A 17,007-nucleotide genomic window follows, 5' to 3' on the forward strand; every position below is an offset into this window, starting at 1 on the left:
AGGAGAAGGTACCACCAGCACCCAAGCTGAGACAGTACTTCTGGTCTCCTTTTAGTCATTCATTGATTCACCCAACAAACATGCATTTGGCTATCACTGTGTTCCATGCCCATACTAGGCCCTGGGAGTGCAGCTGACCTGCAGAGCTAAGAAGGGCTACTCAGATCAGTGCCCAGGGAGTCCGTGGTCCCTAGGATGGGGTGGATTCTCCCCAGCATGCTGGAAAGGTGCAACTGCTTCTTGTTTACTGTCTTCTTTATTCCAATTTGAACTCTGCTTACATGTTGATTTGAAAGAAACAAACAAGAAACTTAGGAATTTCATGTCCTAGGCAATGTTAATCAGAGACCATTCTGACACCAGAGGACCCAGCCAAGGCCCCAAATGCATCTCTTAAAAGCTTCACTCAGGCCCTTGTGGTGGCAGTGAGTCTCCTGGGGCACCAGAGAGGAGGGCAGGAAATTGGGCACCAGGACTCAGAACATTGGGTCCTGAAGCTCCACCTCTGCCTATGGCAGAAGGGACACTGGGCTTCAGTGACTCTCCGGACCTGGCTCAGAATGCGGGGACAGTGAGGGGTACAGGCACAAGGGCTGCATAAGATGTCCCAAAAGAAACTAAGCATTGGAATATACACTTTTTCTATAATCTTTTATAATACATATATGTGTGCTGCAGCTGCTGTTCTGGTTTTTGCTTTTCAAGATAAGGTTTTGCTATGTAATTTAGGCTGGTTTCGAACTCACGATGTAGATCTCACTGGCCTTAAACATGCGGTGATTCTCCTGCCTCAACTTGCCTGAGACTGCAGGCATGCACCACCAGGCATGCACTACCACATCTAGCTAAATGTGCACCTAGAAGACTCCGAGTGTCTTTGAACAGTCTCCTTTGTTCTAAGCAGCTCTGAGGCTCCCCAGAGACTCCCCCAAACATCTTGGACTTCAGGTCTGCTCCAAACCATCTGCCCAACAAAACTAGTGCTCCCTGTCCGATGTCAAGCTAACAGGCTCTAACATCCCTGGTCATCTCTCCTGAGAGATGCTGCCTGGGCCACCCATAGACCTTGCCTAGGTGGCCCACCATCCATCTGCAGGCAGTAGTGGTCTCAGTCCAAGGACATCATGCCTGGGCAAGGGCAAGACTCCAGGCTCACCTGGATCACTGCCACCCATTGGAGCATGAAGACCTCTGCCTTTAACTGCAAGTTGTGGGTTAGGAAGGGAAACCCAGTCCAAGCCCCTCACAGCCTGAAGCAGAGCAGCCCAGCACTGTCCAGCTCCTTCCTGCCACTGTGAGTGTTCTGCCTGGGGCTGGCAGAGCTGGAAGGGAACACAAAGGGCTTCCCCAACCCTTGTTTCACAGAGAAATGAACCCAAAAAAGGGACCAGCTGAGGTTGCTCACAACACTAGCAGCAAATCTCCAGCTACTGCCTGCATTTCTTCCCCCCACTCCAGCCTCTACCCAAATGCAGCTAGTTGAGCCAAGAGTAGTGGAACATGCCTTTAAACACAGCAGTCGGGAAGCTGAGATACGAGGATCATTGCAAATTTGGGGTCAGCCTGGGCTACAAAATGAGTTGAAGGCCAGCCTGAAGTGCATAGTGAAACCCTGTCTCCAAAAGACAAGAGATACATAAATAAACAAACAAATGCCGCTAGTTGGAGCCTCCTTCTTTTCCCTCCTTCCTAAAGCAGGAGGCTGAACAAGTAAGAGTCCTGGGCTTGTGGCCCCAGGCCTACAATGTGCAGAGCAGACCCTGAATCAGTTCTTAGCCTTGGTCAGTGTGCGTTACGGAGTACTGTCCTGTCCAATGCTCCCTAGATGTGACCTGGGTGGGTCTTACACTATTTGAGTTGGGGCGGGATGATGGAACAGAAAAGAAAGGACTAATTGAAAGTGTACAGGTGTGAGTACTCAAAGCCTAGGGGAACTGGCTTGGAGTGAGGAAGGGAGGAGGGTGGAAGAGCAAGGAGGCTGGGGAGAGTCCACTGGCTGGAGGGCAGCGGGCACTAGGGAGCTTCCTGGCACGCTGAGGCTGGTGCCAAAGTCTGGACGTCCCCTCCATCCCAGTCAGGCTGAGCTGCCCACCTGCAGGGAAGGGCTGTAGCCACCCTTGGTCAGTATGCAGAAAAAAGTAAGAGCTAGAAAACGACAGGGGCGAGTGACTTCCTGTGGGGAAGCCACAGTGAAGGTTCCAACAGGACCTCGCTTGCAAGGAGGAGAACAGCCAGGGCAGCGGCTGGCAGGATGGCTTTGCGAGCATTCAGGAAGTTTGCCTAGAACGAAACCCACCAAAACAGAATTCTTTCACCCGGTAATATTTTCCTTCCCAGCCCTGTCGCCCATGCTCAAACAGGTCTGTTGTTGTTTTCATAATCTGGGGGAGGAAATTGAGGACCTTTCAGCGGAGACCTCAGGCGCCAAACCAAACCACTGGACAGATACTCCCAGCTGGCTTCCTGTTCCTGGTGGGCCAGGGCGCCATGGAAAGTTTTGGGTTAGAAATTCTGCAGGCTCCCACATACTCTGCTCAACCACGCAGTCACACAGGCTCTGGCTTTCTTGGGCACGAAACAAGACCATGTGGCCAGCTGAGAAGGGACAGTGATCTCTGCCTACACATCGGTAGGGAGCAGGGTGGCAGCAGGCATTTCTTAGGCACTGGTTATAAGCCAACCTCTGTGCATAAATGACATTTAACCCAACAACCTTCAGAAATACTATTATTAGCCCAGTACATGAGGAAACAGGCTCAGAAAGTAGAGCAACTTGTCCAAGGTCACACCAGGAGTGAAAGCAGTGCCAAAGCCTGAGCACAGGTCTGAGTCCAAAGTCCTTCCCACCCAGTGCATGGTATTCCTAGAAAGTGTCTAGAAGAGAGCCCTCCCTGAAAAGCTCAAGGTATGCCAGTAGGCTTGCAAGCTGAGAGTAGATCACTTGCCAGTCCAAGGACAGAGCCCAACAGCACATATCAAATGCCCCACTGGGGGCCGGCAGCCTGGCACTCCTCACCTTCCTGCAGCTTGACGCTCTGGAGATAGAGGGGGTTCCTCAGGACGTTGCAGCGCCCAGGCTCATCCTCCTTGGTGAAGAGCAGCAGATCTGAGTAGGCAAATAGTGTCACCTGCACCGGAAGAGAGCAAATAGCCTGGCTACTCTGCAGTCCCCTGGACACAGAGTTACAACCTCCCCTGGAGGTCTGGGTAATGTATCCTTGTCATTTCAGGCAGAACCAAGAGCAACTCTAAGGGTGGCCCAGCCAGTGGAGAACACCTGTCTGCCCTCCTCGAAGTAGGAAAAAAATATACGAGAAGGAAAGACAGCCCTCAGCCTTCATGGCAAATGGCATCTGTGGGGACCACTCCACAGCCTGGTGTCCCCAGGGCCACCTGTGCTGGACTGGCCCTGCAGTGCCAGGAAGGGGGGTCTCCAACCCCTTACCCAGCTCTCTCAAGCTTCCTGCATAGTTCTTAGCAGCATGTTGTCTGATGCAATGCTGCCAGACTCCTTGCAGATAACTTTAACTGCATTAATGAGAAATGAGTCCAAGAAAAAGCCAGTTGCTTATATTTCAATACAGACTTATACAGAGCTTTTATCTCCTTCATGTACCAGTTGCTCCAAAAACAAAGAAAAAGCTATTTCTAGACATAGGTAAACCAATAGGCATGTACAAAGTATTTTTATGCTTAAAAAAAAAGCTACTTGATCCTCTACTCCCACTGAAGTTTATACTGTTCTTTGTTTTACAAATTCTACAGTGACCTTTAGTTAAAAGCAATAATATCCAGTTTTAGATTCTCCTCACAAAAAAAAAAAAACTCACAAAAGATTATTCTTATGGGAACTTTCCTTCAAGATGCCAAAACCTGATACATCATTTCGTCTGAAGTTAGAGGAATTCAGCAGAAGGGGCTGGTAACACATCTGGACATCGTGAGCGTGTCAGATTGTGACTGACCTTCCAAAAGCCTGTGTGTTGTCATTTAGCTCTCAAACAGGTAAAAATGACCCTCCAACACTACTACTAATGCTCTTCCCTAAAGAAATATTTGCAATGTTGTATAAAGGTAAATATATAAGGAAGTTAGCAGCATTCTTAAAACTCAACAAAGGAAAATAACATAAAAAGCCATCAAGAGAGGATGGATAAAATAAATTACACTACCTTCAAGGAGCAGAATTTTGTGGAACCATTAAAAGAACAAAGTAGAGCTATATGGGCAGACACACTGAAATGTGTCTATCAGAAGTCGTAATAGTGTGATGGGCAAAAAATATCTGGGGTAGAATGTAATTGTGTAAAACAAATCTATAGCTCTCCCTGTATTTATAATTTTTTTAAAGATATCTAAGGTAGGTACCACTCACCTCACTGGGAGGTGGGATTTTACTTTATACATTTGCATCATTTTTCAATGAGACTATGTTACTTTTGTAATTTAAAAATATGTAAGACATATTCAAAGTCCTATTGGACATCTTGTGTGTCCAAATACGGAGGCAGAGGCAACTCAGGGAGACTTTCCTGAGCAAGGAGGCTCAGGGCTCTGTTCCCTCCCATAGGTCTCAAACACAGACTCCCTCGCACCTTGGACAGGGAGGGCTCTTAATCATGACCTACCCAACCCCTCTTCCCAGCATAGCCCTGCCTCATACAACTGCTGAAGAGAAACGTCCACTTACTAAATACTTTCAGCTCCATGAATCTTTACATAAATAACATCACTGGCCTTTATAGAGGAGAACCTTACAGCTCAGAGAGGTTATAAGTTCCCTGTCCACAGCCATACAGCCAAGGACTGTTACACAGGTCTGAGAGATCCTTGAGCTCTCACTATACACAGCACTGTAATGGCAATATGCCTCCCACTGCTCTGTCCCTGAATATGAAAGGATTCAACGGGGAACAAAAATAAAACAGGAACAAAGGAGACAGGTGATAATAATAAAGTTACAGGAGGTGAAGAAAATGACCAAGGGTTCAGCAGGACTCAAGCAAGAACTCAAGGCTCCCTGGGGAGAGGACTGAGAAATCTAAGCAAAGGAAAGGGGGCTCCGTGACAGCTTCAGACACTAAGCAAAGGCCCCTGCTCCCATAAAACAGGTCTCCAAATTAAGAAAAATATAGTTGTCAGCTCCGGATTCAGAGGGAGGCTGGCTGTCAGAGGAGACAGCCTGTTGGAGGCCTAGAAAGTCAAAAAGTGGCCCAAGCACAGAGGGCTGGGTGGAGGGAAAGGAGCCACCTGCAAGGTGAGAAAAGGCCCAGGCCATTGCCTCAGCCTGGATTCCCAGAGCTGAGAATAGGTCTAGACAGGAAGTGATTAAGGCCTGAGTGAAGAATTTCCCCAAAGGTCAGATCAGGGAAAGGACAGAGCTGGCACACAGCTGGAAGCAGGACAGAGGGCAGGCGTGCCAGGGAAGGACACGTGGACCCCTTCCATCTCACCAGTATCCTGGTGCCCTATCTCCGCAGTCCAGTTACTTGCTGCTTCCACCACCAGCTACAGGGGCCTCCGAGTATCTTCCCCACACCTGCACAGAGGGCACATATGCTTTCCCAGAGGGTTAACGGTGGAGGGATTGCCTAGTGAGGGAATCCTTACAATCCTCTCCCTTAAGTGGCCTTAGCCAAGCCTTGTCCTGGGAAGTGGGCCTCAGGTCAGGATATTCAGAGAAGACCTCTGTTCCTTAGTTAATGGTAAACTCAGTGAGTCAGTGTGTAAAGGGAGGGTGTGTCTGCCTCTCCCTTCACCGTATTCCAGGAACCTAGCACTGGGCCAGGTTAAAAGATCAGTAACTACTGTTTGAATGGATAAATGAGGCTGCTCCAAAATGCAAGCCGCATTTTGACTTCTAGGTGGGGATGTGTGACCAGGGTAGTTCACAGAATGGAACAGGATTGGCTCCCAGACATCAGCCAACCTGAGCAAGCCCAGACAAGCGACAGACAAAGGTGTGTGTATGGGGGGAGGGGGGTTCCTTCCAACTGGGAGGGGCTGCCCTTCAGGAACTGTAAAGGAAACCAGCAGCTAAAAGGTGGAAGAGAAGCAATTAGAATCGATGGCTCCTGAGGGCCCAACTACCACTGAGGCTGTTTCAAGTTACCCAAATCCCTCTGGAATTGGTTCTATTTTTAGTTTTAGTGAAATGAAATAGTATCAAAATCCTCATATTTGGTTGCTATTGTACTGAAGAAAAGGCGGGGGTGGGGGGGAGACATTTATTTGACTTGTCCTCAAATCACTTTCTTCAATTTTTGGTGGTGGTGGGGAATGTCTCTTAATTCTACGGTTCCCAAGATCCATGAGGCAAATATATTTTGGGTAAATTATAACTATGGCTATGGCTCGCCTTGTGTTTCTTGGTTTGTTTTTAAACAAACATACCAGAAGCAGCATGGGGTCACGGAAAGCATTGCTGAGCCAGGATTAGAGCCAGAGAGCGGAGAGGTAATCCTGGCTCCATTCCTTACTGGCCTTGATGTCCCAGTTAATTTCATTGGAACATCAGTATCCCGAGTCTTGCAGGGGTGCCACAGAGCTAATTGGGATCGGTGCAAAATGCATGCACAGCAAGGATGCACAGTAAGTGGTCAGCATTTGTGAGTTTAATAGTGTGCGAATTTTAAGAGTGAATTAAGATGTGTGTGTGTGTGTGTGTGTGTGTGTGTGTGTGTGTGTGTGTGTATTTCAGTGTGGCTGTCACTTTAAAGTGCCACCTTCCAGGTCTGATGAATGTACAGCCACGTGGCACCTGCTGACCCTGCACACGTGACTTAGCACCCCCACATGCTTATTCACCAAACACAGTTCCTCCTCACCTTTCACTCCTAAAACCTGAATCCCCCTCAGGTGAAGTTTTCCTCCCACAAAGGCAATTCCAAAGCCATGCTGCGATTCTCAAGAATATTCCCAAAGGGAAAGTCCAGAAATGACCTCAGCGATACCAGTGAGGTAGAAATCAGCACTCAATCTCACCAGAGAGAGCCCTTGAAAAAGACAGTGCTCATTTGGCACACAGGAATTCTGGTCTGCTTGTTTAAAAACAAAACAAAGCCAACCTCCTGCTTCAGACACCATCACACTTGGTACCCTAGGATGGTAAGGTCGAAGGCCCCTCAGAGCCACCTCTTGCAGCCTTAAAGACACACAGGGAAGACAGAAGGAAAAGGAAGAAGTCATAAATGAGTAAGCAGCAAGCTTGGACTGGACGTGAGCTTCAGGCCTCCAAGTGTCCTGATTTTGCCAGCCCAGGCTCCTATTCAAGTCTACAGAGCCAGTCCTCATCAGGGCCTATGGTGCACCAAGCCCTGTTCTCTCGCCCCAGGCCCCCAGGTGGAGCCAGGCCAGCTTGCAGAGCTCCACTTACATGTCCTGCTTGAACCAAGACAGCTCTGTCTCAATACTGCCGCCCAGCAGAAGCCTCTACTTATGAAGCACATACTTTCTGCCATGTGGATGAATCTCCCCGCCAATGACATCACTGCTTTATACAGATGAGGAGGATCTTACAGCTCAGAGGGGTTAAATTAACTGTCCATGGTTACACAGCTAAGGTCTACTGTCCAGGCCTGAGGGACTAAGCTGGGATCTAGCCGGCTCTGGGAGCTGAGTCTATGAGTAAAGTGCTTCCAACTCCAGAAAGAGTGGCATGGCCCCCATACAATGCCTGTTGGCATACTTAGAGGCCAGGAGAAATCACAGATCTCTCAGGAGCAGATCTAAAATTTGGGTTAATACAGGCTCAAAAAATTCAGGGAATTGACACACCTCTAAAAATGCTCCTTGGCTAGCAGCTTTGTCTCACAGCTGAAGTGAAATGCCATCTTTTCTCCTCCTTAGAGAAAGTTGGGATAAACAATGGAATGTCTTTGTGGGCTGGAGGGATAATACAAATGTCAAAAAAAGCAAAATGGCTTTGTGAGGAGGTGAGTTCCCTATCACTGGAAGTAGACAAGAAATAGGTACCCATGTACTGGGGGAAAGGGATGGAGGCAGAAGTGTTTTCAGGTTTCCCCTGTCCTGGGATTGCACCATGGTTATCAGAAAGAGAGGAAAGGAGGGGCCCAGAGAATGGCCAAGGAGGAAAGTCAGCCCAGCCTTACCTGGGAAGCCTTGTTCCTCCCCTCGTACAACAGCAGTTCCTCTGACAACAAGAGGGTCCGGGCAGGGTTACAGAGATCTAGGGGCTGAAAACAAAGTGTATGCCAGTGAGCGGACAGTGTAAAGACTGAGGGGTGCAGAGGAAACAGCTTGCCAAAGCCATCCACAAAAGGCCCTCCCCTCCCCCAAAACCCACACACCCCCTCACACACGGACGGAAACAGAGAAGCGCTCCTGTCCTGTGCAGAACTGTGGCTGCCACCTTTCCCACCAGCCCTCACACTGAGCTGCACTCTCCGACAGGAAGTCCAACCACATGCTTGGGCCCTCTGCATTCCCCCTCCCCCACCCCCTGACCACCCCCTTACACAGGGCTCCCCACCCCACATCCCCCACTGTCCTAATGTTGGCTCCCCAGAAGAGCCCTGCATCCTTAGAGCCACATGCCAAGAGATTTGGCCACTTGAGACCCTACAAGGTGAGGCCTTTCCCTGCTTGATGCTCATAACACGCTTGAGCTGACTCCTTCCCATCATCAGTTCTGAAGGAACCACATCTCACCCAAACCTCTCACTCCATTGTCCTGTCTTGTGCAGCCAGAGAAAGCTCCCTGAGCTCTGAGTTTACCTAGCAGGACCCATCCTCATGAGCGTGTACTTATAAGTTTCTACCCTCCTAGCCTCAAACAGCACCTGAAGGAAGACAACGAACCACACATATCAACTGCACATGACAACCTTCATGGACCTTATAAATAAGGAGCCAAAGAAGCAAGACCTGAATAAATACATGCAGTATAGCTTCCTTAAATATTTTGAAAGAGGCAACACAAAATATGATACTTAGGGAAATATATAAAGATGGCAAAAATAAAGAAAAGCAAGTAAGTGCTCCCCACAAAGCTAGGCTGGAGGGTACCTGTGGTGGGAAGGGAGGGCATTATGATCAGGAAGAGATATACAGGCTCCCAGGATTCCAGCATATCCTTTGGCAGCAAGTGTATTTCTTTATTTTAGTTGTTATTTGCTTTATAATTACTTGTTAAATTGAACATGTAAGCATCATGCCATTTTTAGCTTATATGTTTCCCAATATAAAAATTTTCAAAAGATTTTTTTTGCAACTTTGGAAAAATCAATTGTAATTTTCTATCAAAATGAGAAACAAAAACTAATCCCCTTGGATGACAAAACTTTTGTGTCACAACCAAAGAAAGAGATCAACAGAAAGGCAAAGGCCAGGCCCTGCTGGCAGAGCCACAGAGGGAGACGAGTGCGCACTGCTCTGGACAGGTCACGTCCAAGTGGAATCCAAAGACCCCTGGACTGGCACAGGTCCAGGGTGGGATGCTAAGGAGACCAGAGGAGTAGGACATGAGCAGCAACAATGCCCCTGGAGCTGTGTCACCTCTGTGCTCTTGATGAGCAGATAAACTAACATTATTGTCCTGGAATGAAGTCTGTGGATATGTGCAAAGAGCCGTCGACATATTCACAACCTGTGATCCAGTCTTCTCATTTCTAGGAGTCTTTCCCAAGGAAAATAACCAGAGAGGAAATTCATGCACAAAGTTTTTATCACACGGCTGTTGACGATAGCAGAAGAATAGACCTACAGATCTGAATTGAGAACTGGCTCAGTAAACATTGTATATCTGCAGGACAGAAGAGTGGGCACCACTGTATGATCCAGGCTCAAAGAAATGCTCGTGCTACAATTTTTGTTTTAAAAAGGCAACTGGGCCAGGTATGGTGGCACATACCTGTAGTCCCAGTATTTGGGAGGCTGAAGCAAGTGGATTGCCATGAGTTCAAAGCTAGCCTGAACTACATAGCAAGGCCTTGTCTCAGAAGACCAAAACCAAAAAATGCAACTGGATATAAAATATACAATAAGATCTGTTTTGTTTTTAAAATCTATATATCTATATATTTATATGACACGTAAGTGTTTAAACTGGTTATATGTGGTGATGGAATAAAGGAAGATTATTTTTTAAAGAGAAGAGAAAAAATGTAAAAGAAGAAAAGAAGAGGAAGGAGTAGGAGAAGGAAGATTCAAATCAATCTCAGACCACCAGGGAATCCTGGCCAGACATGTTTGGGTGACCGAAGGGGTCCTGGCTCTCCCTTGGTCAGATCCAAGCAGCAAACTTTCGGGTGAGTTGGAGAGCTAAAGCCTCCGCAGGTCCAGTCCTTGACATCACAGCAAGCAGCTGTTATATGCCTGCCCTGCCCCAGAGAAAGAGGAGGCTGTGAGGGGAAGGCAAGGACCCTCTGTGACTCCATGTTTCCTGTGCATACTCTGGAAACCTCTGCTCATCAACATGACCTCCAGAATCCTCAGCTTCTCAGGTTATAGCCTTTCCCAAGCTGGGGTCCTGAGGCCTAGGCGACGCCCTGAGTCCCAGGGTGCGGTGTTCTCATCTCCTCTCCTCCCGGTGACAACCCTGGGCCCAGCCAGGGGCTCACCTGGACAAAGACGGGGAACACCAAGACTTTGGGGGCCAGGGTGACATAGGTGCCATAGCTTGAGTGCGGGACGTGTGGCCTCAGGAGCGAGCAGTCCTGGTAGTTCCCTCGGCCCTTCACCGTCTGCACAGTCTTCATCAGTCGTGATTTCTTCCCCAGGCCTGTGTAAGACTTCCCTTTAGTGGGACTCCCCGATTCTGTGGAACAGAAACAGGACATGGTGAGGCATTTCCAGCACTGCTCTGAAGGATCCCCTTTGAGCTGGACCTGCTGGCACACACCTGTAATCCCAGCACTTGGGAGGCTGAGGTAGGAGCATTCCATGAGTTCAAGGTCACCTGCCATTGACTGATAATCTACCTTGTGCAGGGCCTGTGTGAGGAGGCCTCAGCTGAGTCTCAGGCCTTGACCAATCCTCACTCTAGTGAGAGACACTGTCACATAAATAAGCAACTCCAGGGTGAAGACAGAGCTGAAAACCAACAACTGTGAAATGCAGCAGTCCCTAATCAGCATCCTGGCCCCAAGTCAGGTCTTTTTATTGGTCTCACATTTTTAAAACAATCAAGAAACTACTCATATTTTTCACTGGACCTGCAGTGCCACAGCGAGCAATGAATTGGGGCTAAGATCTCTGCCCTGTGGGGCAGAGCACCTGCTCACCCCTCTGCTGTCTTCCCAGCCCACTCAGCTCCTCCCAGCCCTGGATGAAGATCCATTCTCTACAGGGGTGGCAGAGATAGTGGGCTTTTCCAGGATGCTTGTGGCCCGCCCTCCACTAGTCAAGGAAGCCAGAGTCACCTGGCTGATCACAGTCAGTCAATACACAGTAAGGAGTAGCACTTATGCGAGACACAGTGGCCCCTGCCTATACAAGGAAGGCAGCTGGAGGGGAAACAAGATGACCAACTTCTAGGATCCCATGGGCAACTTTGTGAGCACCTGTCTCAAAATACAAAAAATGAAAAGGGCTGAGCGTGTAGCTCAGCGGTAGAACACTTGTTTAGTGTGTACAAGATCCTGGCCTCAACCCCCGCACTACAATTTTTATGAAAGAAGTTGTACTTGTACTTGCCACTGACATTCTCGGTAAGGAGCACAGCTCTGCAGCCAGGTGGCTGTGCTCAAAACATGCTCCCACAGGCACTAGCTCAGTGTGGGTGGGTGGCTCACTTCACCCCCAGAGCCTTAGTTTCTTCAACCCGAGTGAAAATGCCAGGCACCCCAGCTGCTGCGAGAGCTAAGCAAGCTGCTTCGAGCCAAGCCCTAGGACAGTGCCTGAGACCAGGAAAGGCCCAGGGAAAACCAGCTCTTGACTGGTTGTTGGCATCTTTTGGAAACTGGGAGACTCTGAGAATGTAGGTATCATCAACTCCACAAGGTTTCCCACTTGGCCATTAGCTTACAATTTATTACAGAGGAGGTCACTAGCAGGAAAAAGAGCAAAGAGCAAAAGGCTCAGGGGATACTGAGAGACACACTGCCCTGGAACAGGAGTGGTATGCAGCTCTTTATCATGTCCCATCAAATAGACAGAAGAACAAAACCCAGAGTAGCTAAGACAGAGATTCCTGGACACGAGCAGCAGGGAGACAAAGCCCAGAGCAATCAGACTCCACACATACCTCGGCCCTCTTCCAAGGGCTGCTGCTGCTAAGAGGCAGCCAGCAAGGCCCTCCCCGACCGGAGTGCCCAAGTGGGTCCAAGCACCCAGGCTTCCTTCCGCCCCCAGCCCTGGAAGCAGGCGGGGTAACAGGTGGCCTGACCCAGCTACACTCAGGGAAGCTCCCCACCAACGCAAGGTCTTGGCCTCAGAGGAAGCACTCAGCCCAAAAGGTTTCACACTTACTTCCACCTCCCACCCCTCACCCCTTCACAGCAAAAGGCGAGAAAAACAAGTCAACCTCCCCCGCCCCCATAAGTGACCATGATCACAGTGATCAAACCATGATAGGAAGAAAGCAGGAGCCAAGAATAGGGGTAGGAGGGGAAGATGCAGGGAAGAAGTCACATGGTTCTTCATCCAGTCTGGCCCCAGGACATCTGTGCAGCCAGACACTGGTCCCTTTCCTGGAAGGACCCATCCTGAGTCTCAAGGTCTGCACAGCAATGGAGCTGGGTAAGACCCCTGAGCTTCGGCACTGACTCCCCGAGTCAGAGACTGGCTGTGCAATTCTGAACAGGCTGCTTCTCTCTCTGTCAGTTTTCTTCATTGCAAAGTGGAGGTAAATGAATCGCTGCCTTGCTGGGCACTCACACAAAGGGCCTGACCGGATAGGCCTCCATGGGTTGTGCAGGAGGGTACACATGCTATGGATCATCTTGAACCCTAAGCCACTCGATAGGCCCGTCTATCATGGCTGGCAGAAGCACAGAGAAGGCTGCTGGGTCACAAGCCATACCACGCCCGGGACCAAAGGGTGAGCCTGGCACCAGACAGACTGATTTCACACAGACAGACTAAAGAAGGCAAAGCCATGCAGGACTCACAAGCAGGGGACTGGAGCCAGCTAGGCCACTATCAAGAAAGACTGCCCTTGACTATAGCAAAATCTGTGCCCAGGGCCCCAAATTGTTGACTTTTTAAAAAATCCATGTCATCCCTTTCCTGGCCCAGCTGCCCAAAGCTGTTGAGGGCCTAAGAATCGCAAATTAACTCTTTGACTCACCAATCTGCCTTCAGGGAAGGTCTACTTAAACACAGTTTATGGACAAGGAAATTAAGGCCCAGAGTGACATGGAGCAAAGGAGCATGGCTCTCCTGAACCGACTTTCCAAGGATCTGTTTGTAGAACAGTCCAGATTGCAACCCAGTTGCTGAGCTCCAAGAAGGCAAACTCATTTACTTCCCACCTGTTACCTCTTGTGACAATGGCTCATCCCTTTCTCCTCTAACACCTGCTTCGCTAGCCAAACACTGATTATACAGCTTTGCTCTCAGCTTCCCAGGCAAGCCCTGGCAGCCATCCTGCCCTGGTGGTGTTGAATCTGAGGCTAGGCTGGAGCAGAAAACAATGCCCAAGGCACCAGCAGCCCCACAGAACACACCAACCATGGCCCAGCAGGCACCCCAGGCCCTGGAAGGGCACCAGACCCTATTCAACTTGGGATACTCAACCTCCTCATGAATGGCTACCACCTGGCAGCCCTGCCAGCAGACTCACAATCAGCCCCCTGGTGACAGCCTTAAACTCTGGACACGCTTGACTGTGTTCAAGGGAAATTTTGTGTCCTGAATTTCACCCCTTCCTCTGAACCCCAAACCTGGAAGCAATAAAGTCTTGGTCCTTGGTAAAGAGCAAATGTGTCCTAGAATCCCAAAAGGATTATTACTATGAAAAGTAAATGAAGTCAAGTCAAGCTCTGAATGCTTTCAAGCTACCATTGTGAGCACAGTTGTTTCCTTACTTGTCCCTCCCCAAGCTTAGATAAGTGCACCTTTCATGTATTATATTCTCAGAGGGGAATGAAACATAAATAAGGCGGGTAGCAGCCACAGAGGCATCTCTCAGGCTGAGAGGAAATCAGCTCCCCGTCACCCAGCCAGTGTCCATAGCAGGCCACATATCTCTCTGGCTCCCTAACTTCATAGCTGAAACTCTACTGAATACCTGCTATCTTCCAGACCTGCGTCTGGCCCATAGAAATATTCCAGGTCCAGCCCTGCCCTTAATGAAGTCATCATTTAGCAGTGACACATTCACTCTAACCTAATGTGCCACAACTAAAAGCTTTCAGACACTTATTGTTGAATCATGGTAAGACTCCTCCCTAGAAGAAAGACAGCTGGATTTCCAGCAGACCAGACACAACTGCCCAAGGCCTCCAGAGGGACGAGAAAGGAGGAGTCTGTATTATCTGTCCAGAGCCTGAATTGAGCCCATTTCCACAAAAGATGCAAGTGGTCTCTCAAGTGCCCACCATAAGAATCACATTCCTGCAACTGATGGAGGAGAATGGCAAGGAAGCAGGTCGGTGCCAGGCTGAGGAAAGAAAGACCAGTCTCAAGGAAGGGGATCGGGGGCATTCTGCAGGTAGCACAGGATGGACTGGGCTCAAGCATAACCCTAGAGCTTGGAGGCTACCCGGCAGGTACAAGCTGGACCTTTGGGACAGAGCTTTCCAGAGCATTCCTAAAGGAATGACCAAAGGAGACCTGTATCTCAGGCTTTTTGGGGAAAGGGATTGGTTTGGAGTCCAGTTTCCACTCTTGGCCAGAATTTAAAAGCCAACAGAGAAGAGCAAAGACTTCTGTGCCCTTCGAAGATGACCAAAAACCATCCTGTGTCACATAGCTCAGTGAGTAGTCTACTGCTCACAACTACATTCTTATGTGATCCTCCTAACAACCCTCTCAGTAAGAATTACTGACCCATACTAGAGATGAAGAAACTGAAGCTCAGGAAGGGCCCATGAGTTGCTTAAAATCATACAGCTAGATCTCCAAGCCAAAACCTCTAGCTCCACATGTAGAACTCTCTCCTATGCCAGCCTAACCCTGCTGCCTCCAGCACCTGACTTAGATGGTTCCTCAGTAAAACTGGATGAGACCCAATTGCCTGAGTCCTGAGCATCCTGCCTGTCAGAGGGCTCAGCAGATTCCACTCTTCCTTCTCAGTTGTGGTTCAAAGACACTGATTGAATGAGGCAGGAGAGATACCAGAAGAAAAGAAGGGCTGTGTCAGCATGCTGGGTGACTGTGACTCCACCAGAAAGGCCTCTCAACTCCAAGGAGAGGCTGGGCCAGGCCTCGGCTGACCTCCGCCATCTCAGGGCTGTGTAGCCACAGCAGTAGGGAACAGCTCACCTTCAGGAATGGTATCCTCCTGGTACACAGGCCGCAGCAGCTGTAAAGGAAAAACAAGAGAACCAGCTCAAGCCCAGGGATGGGGCAGGATGACCCGGCAGGCAGATGGGCCCCAGGCCTAGGGAATGGGATGTAAAGCATCTTAAGGCACAAGGGAAGAACAGCAGTGACGCTGACCAGCTGAGGGAGGGAGGCTGGAGGGAACACAAAAGCTCAGAATATGAGAGTTGAGAGAAACTTTACGTGCCGTGAAATGTAACCCCTCAGCAAAACACCAGGAGGCTGTTTCAAAACATGCTCCAGGGATGGCTGGGATGGTGGACCCCAACTATCATGCCATAAAGGATGCTGCCACTGAGGAAGTTTGGGTGGGGAAGGTTAGGTTAAACAAGGTTAAACCACCTTCTTTACTGCAGGATGCCCTCAGAACCTTCAACCGCCTAATGTTCACTGGGAATTTCCCCAAATGGAAGAGAGTACAGGCTATTTCCCAAACTTGTGTAACCTCAGAACACTTTTTTCCCAGAGTACCTCATGGGACTAATGTTTTGGGGAATGTACTTCAGCATTTCCTCATATAATCATGCACTATCTAATTTCACACCTCTTACAAAGAGAATTTACCACCTAGCAAGGTAGCCCACTCCACTGTAGACAAGTAAAGCTGATAGAAAGCTCTCCCTGCATGTGAGCTGACACCTCCCAGCCGGCACAAGCCCTGGCCCTGGAGCTGTGCCCTGAGGCTACACAGGCCATCTGCACTCTCTGCAATGACACAGCTAGCACAAATGCCATCTCCTTGCTTAACACTCCCAGATTCCTTGCAGATTCCTTCCAGGACAATTTTGAGTTTTTGAGACTTCCTGGCTCCCACAGGACCCAACACCCCTTCCCTTCCCATACCAGCTCCCATACCTGGCTCCCAGGGTTCAGCGGGGCCAGGATGATGTAGTTGGGGTCGGTGGGGGCAGTGGCACGGGACAGTGTGGGCAAGGTGTGCTGTCCTCCATGCTTGCCCACCTCAGTGTAGCGTTCCCAGCCACCGAGCAGCAGCCCATCTGAGCTGTCACACACCAGGTGGCAACTGTGTCGCTGCTCAGGCCGTGCCTGGGCCCCATGAGTACAATTCTTCTCCCTCTTGTTGGGAGGTGAAAGGAGGTCATGTGTCGATTTGCAGGAGGCCCGCCGCAGGACACCGCCATCTGGCCCTGGCTTGACCTGGGGGACCATGCGCCACACGAGCAGGATGATCTCGCCAGGGCAACTCCTGGAAGGTTGGGGGATCACACAGAGAAGCTAAGTCAGCCACGGTGGGGGCTCTGCAGAGAGCAAGAGGAGAGGGGGAAGCATACAAAGGGTAGATGCTCCTAATATCAGGGCAAGAAGGGACCTAAGAGACCAGTTAAAACAGGAACAGCAAAGCAGTCTCATGGGTCCACTCTAACCTAAGCTCACTTAGTAGTGGCTGAGAAAGACCCCAAGGCCAAGGCTAGGTTCAACAGGAAAGAGCACTAGACTCAGCTCACGATGCCTGTCATAGGAAAGACACAAACAAACCACCTCAATGCAACCCTCATCTAACCATTTTAGAAGCAAACCCAAATGGGCCCATTCAGACCT

The 17,007-nt window shown here is 49.5% G+C and overlaps 1 protein-coding gene across 9 annotated transcripts in view; it reads right to left on the bottom strand.

Moving 5' to 3' along the window:
• The window catches only part of Rgs3 (regulator of G protein signaling 3), a 116,677-nt gene that overhangs the window by 63,889 nt on the left and 35,781 nt on the right, over positions 1–17,007 (bottom strand). For 7 of the 9 annotated variants that reach the window (XM_063260380.1, XM_013145922.3, XM_003463799.5 and 4 more), the window contains 5 exons: positions 16,303–16,654; positions 15,388–15,427; positions 10,581–10,777; positions 8,112–8,195; positions 3,017–3,128 (listed from right to left, as the gene is read on the bottom strand). In XM_063260380.1, the coding sequence (XP_063116450.1) occupies positions 3,017–3,128; positions 8,112–8,195; positions 10,581–10,777; positions 15,388–15,427; positions 16,303–16,654 (785 nt within the window). Of the gene's footprint in view, positions 1–3,016; positions 3,129–8,111; positions 8,196–10,580; positions 10,778–12,205; positions 12,363–15,387; positions 15,428–16,302; positions 16,655–17,007 lie in introns of those variants that run through there. The other 2 variants (XM_063260401.1, XM_063260434.1) reach the window with 2 other exon arrangements.

This window comes from Cavia porcellus, unplaced genomic scaffold (assembly GCF_034190915.1).
Source record: "Cavia porcellus strain 051 isolate PalLab524CR breed Dunkin Hartley unplaced genomic scaffold, mCavPor4.1 scaffold_1, whole genome shotgun sequence".
Classification (NCBI taxonomy): Eukaryota; Metazoa; Chordata; class Mammalia; order Rodentia; family Caviidae; genus Cavia; species Cavia porcellus.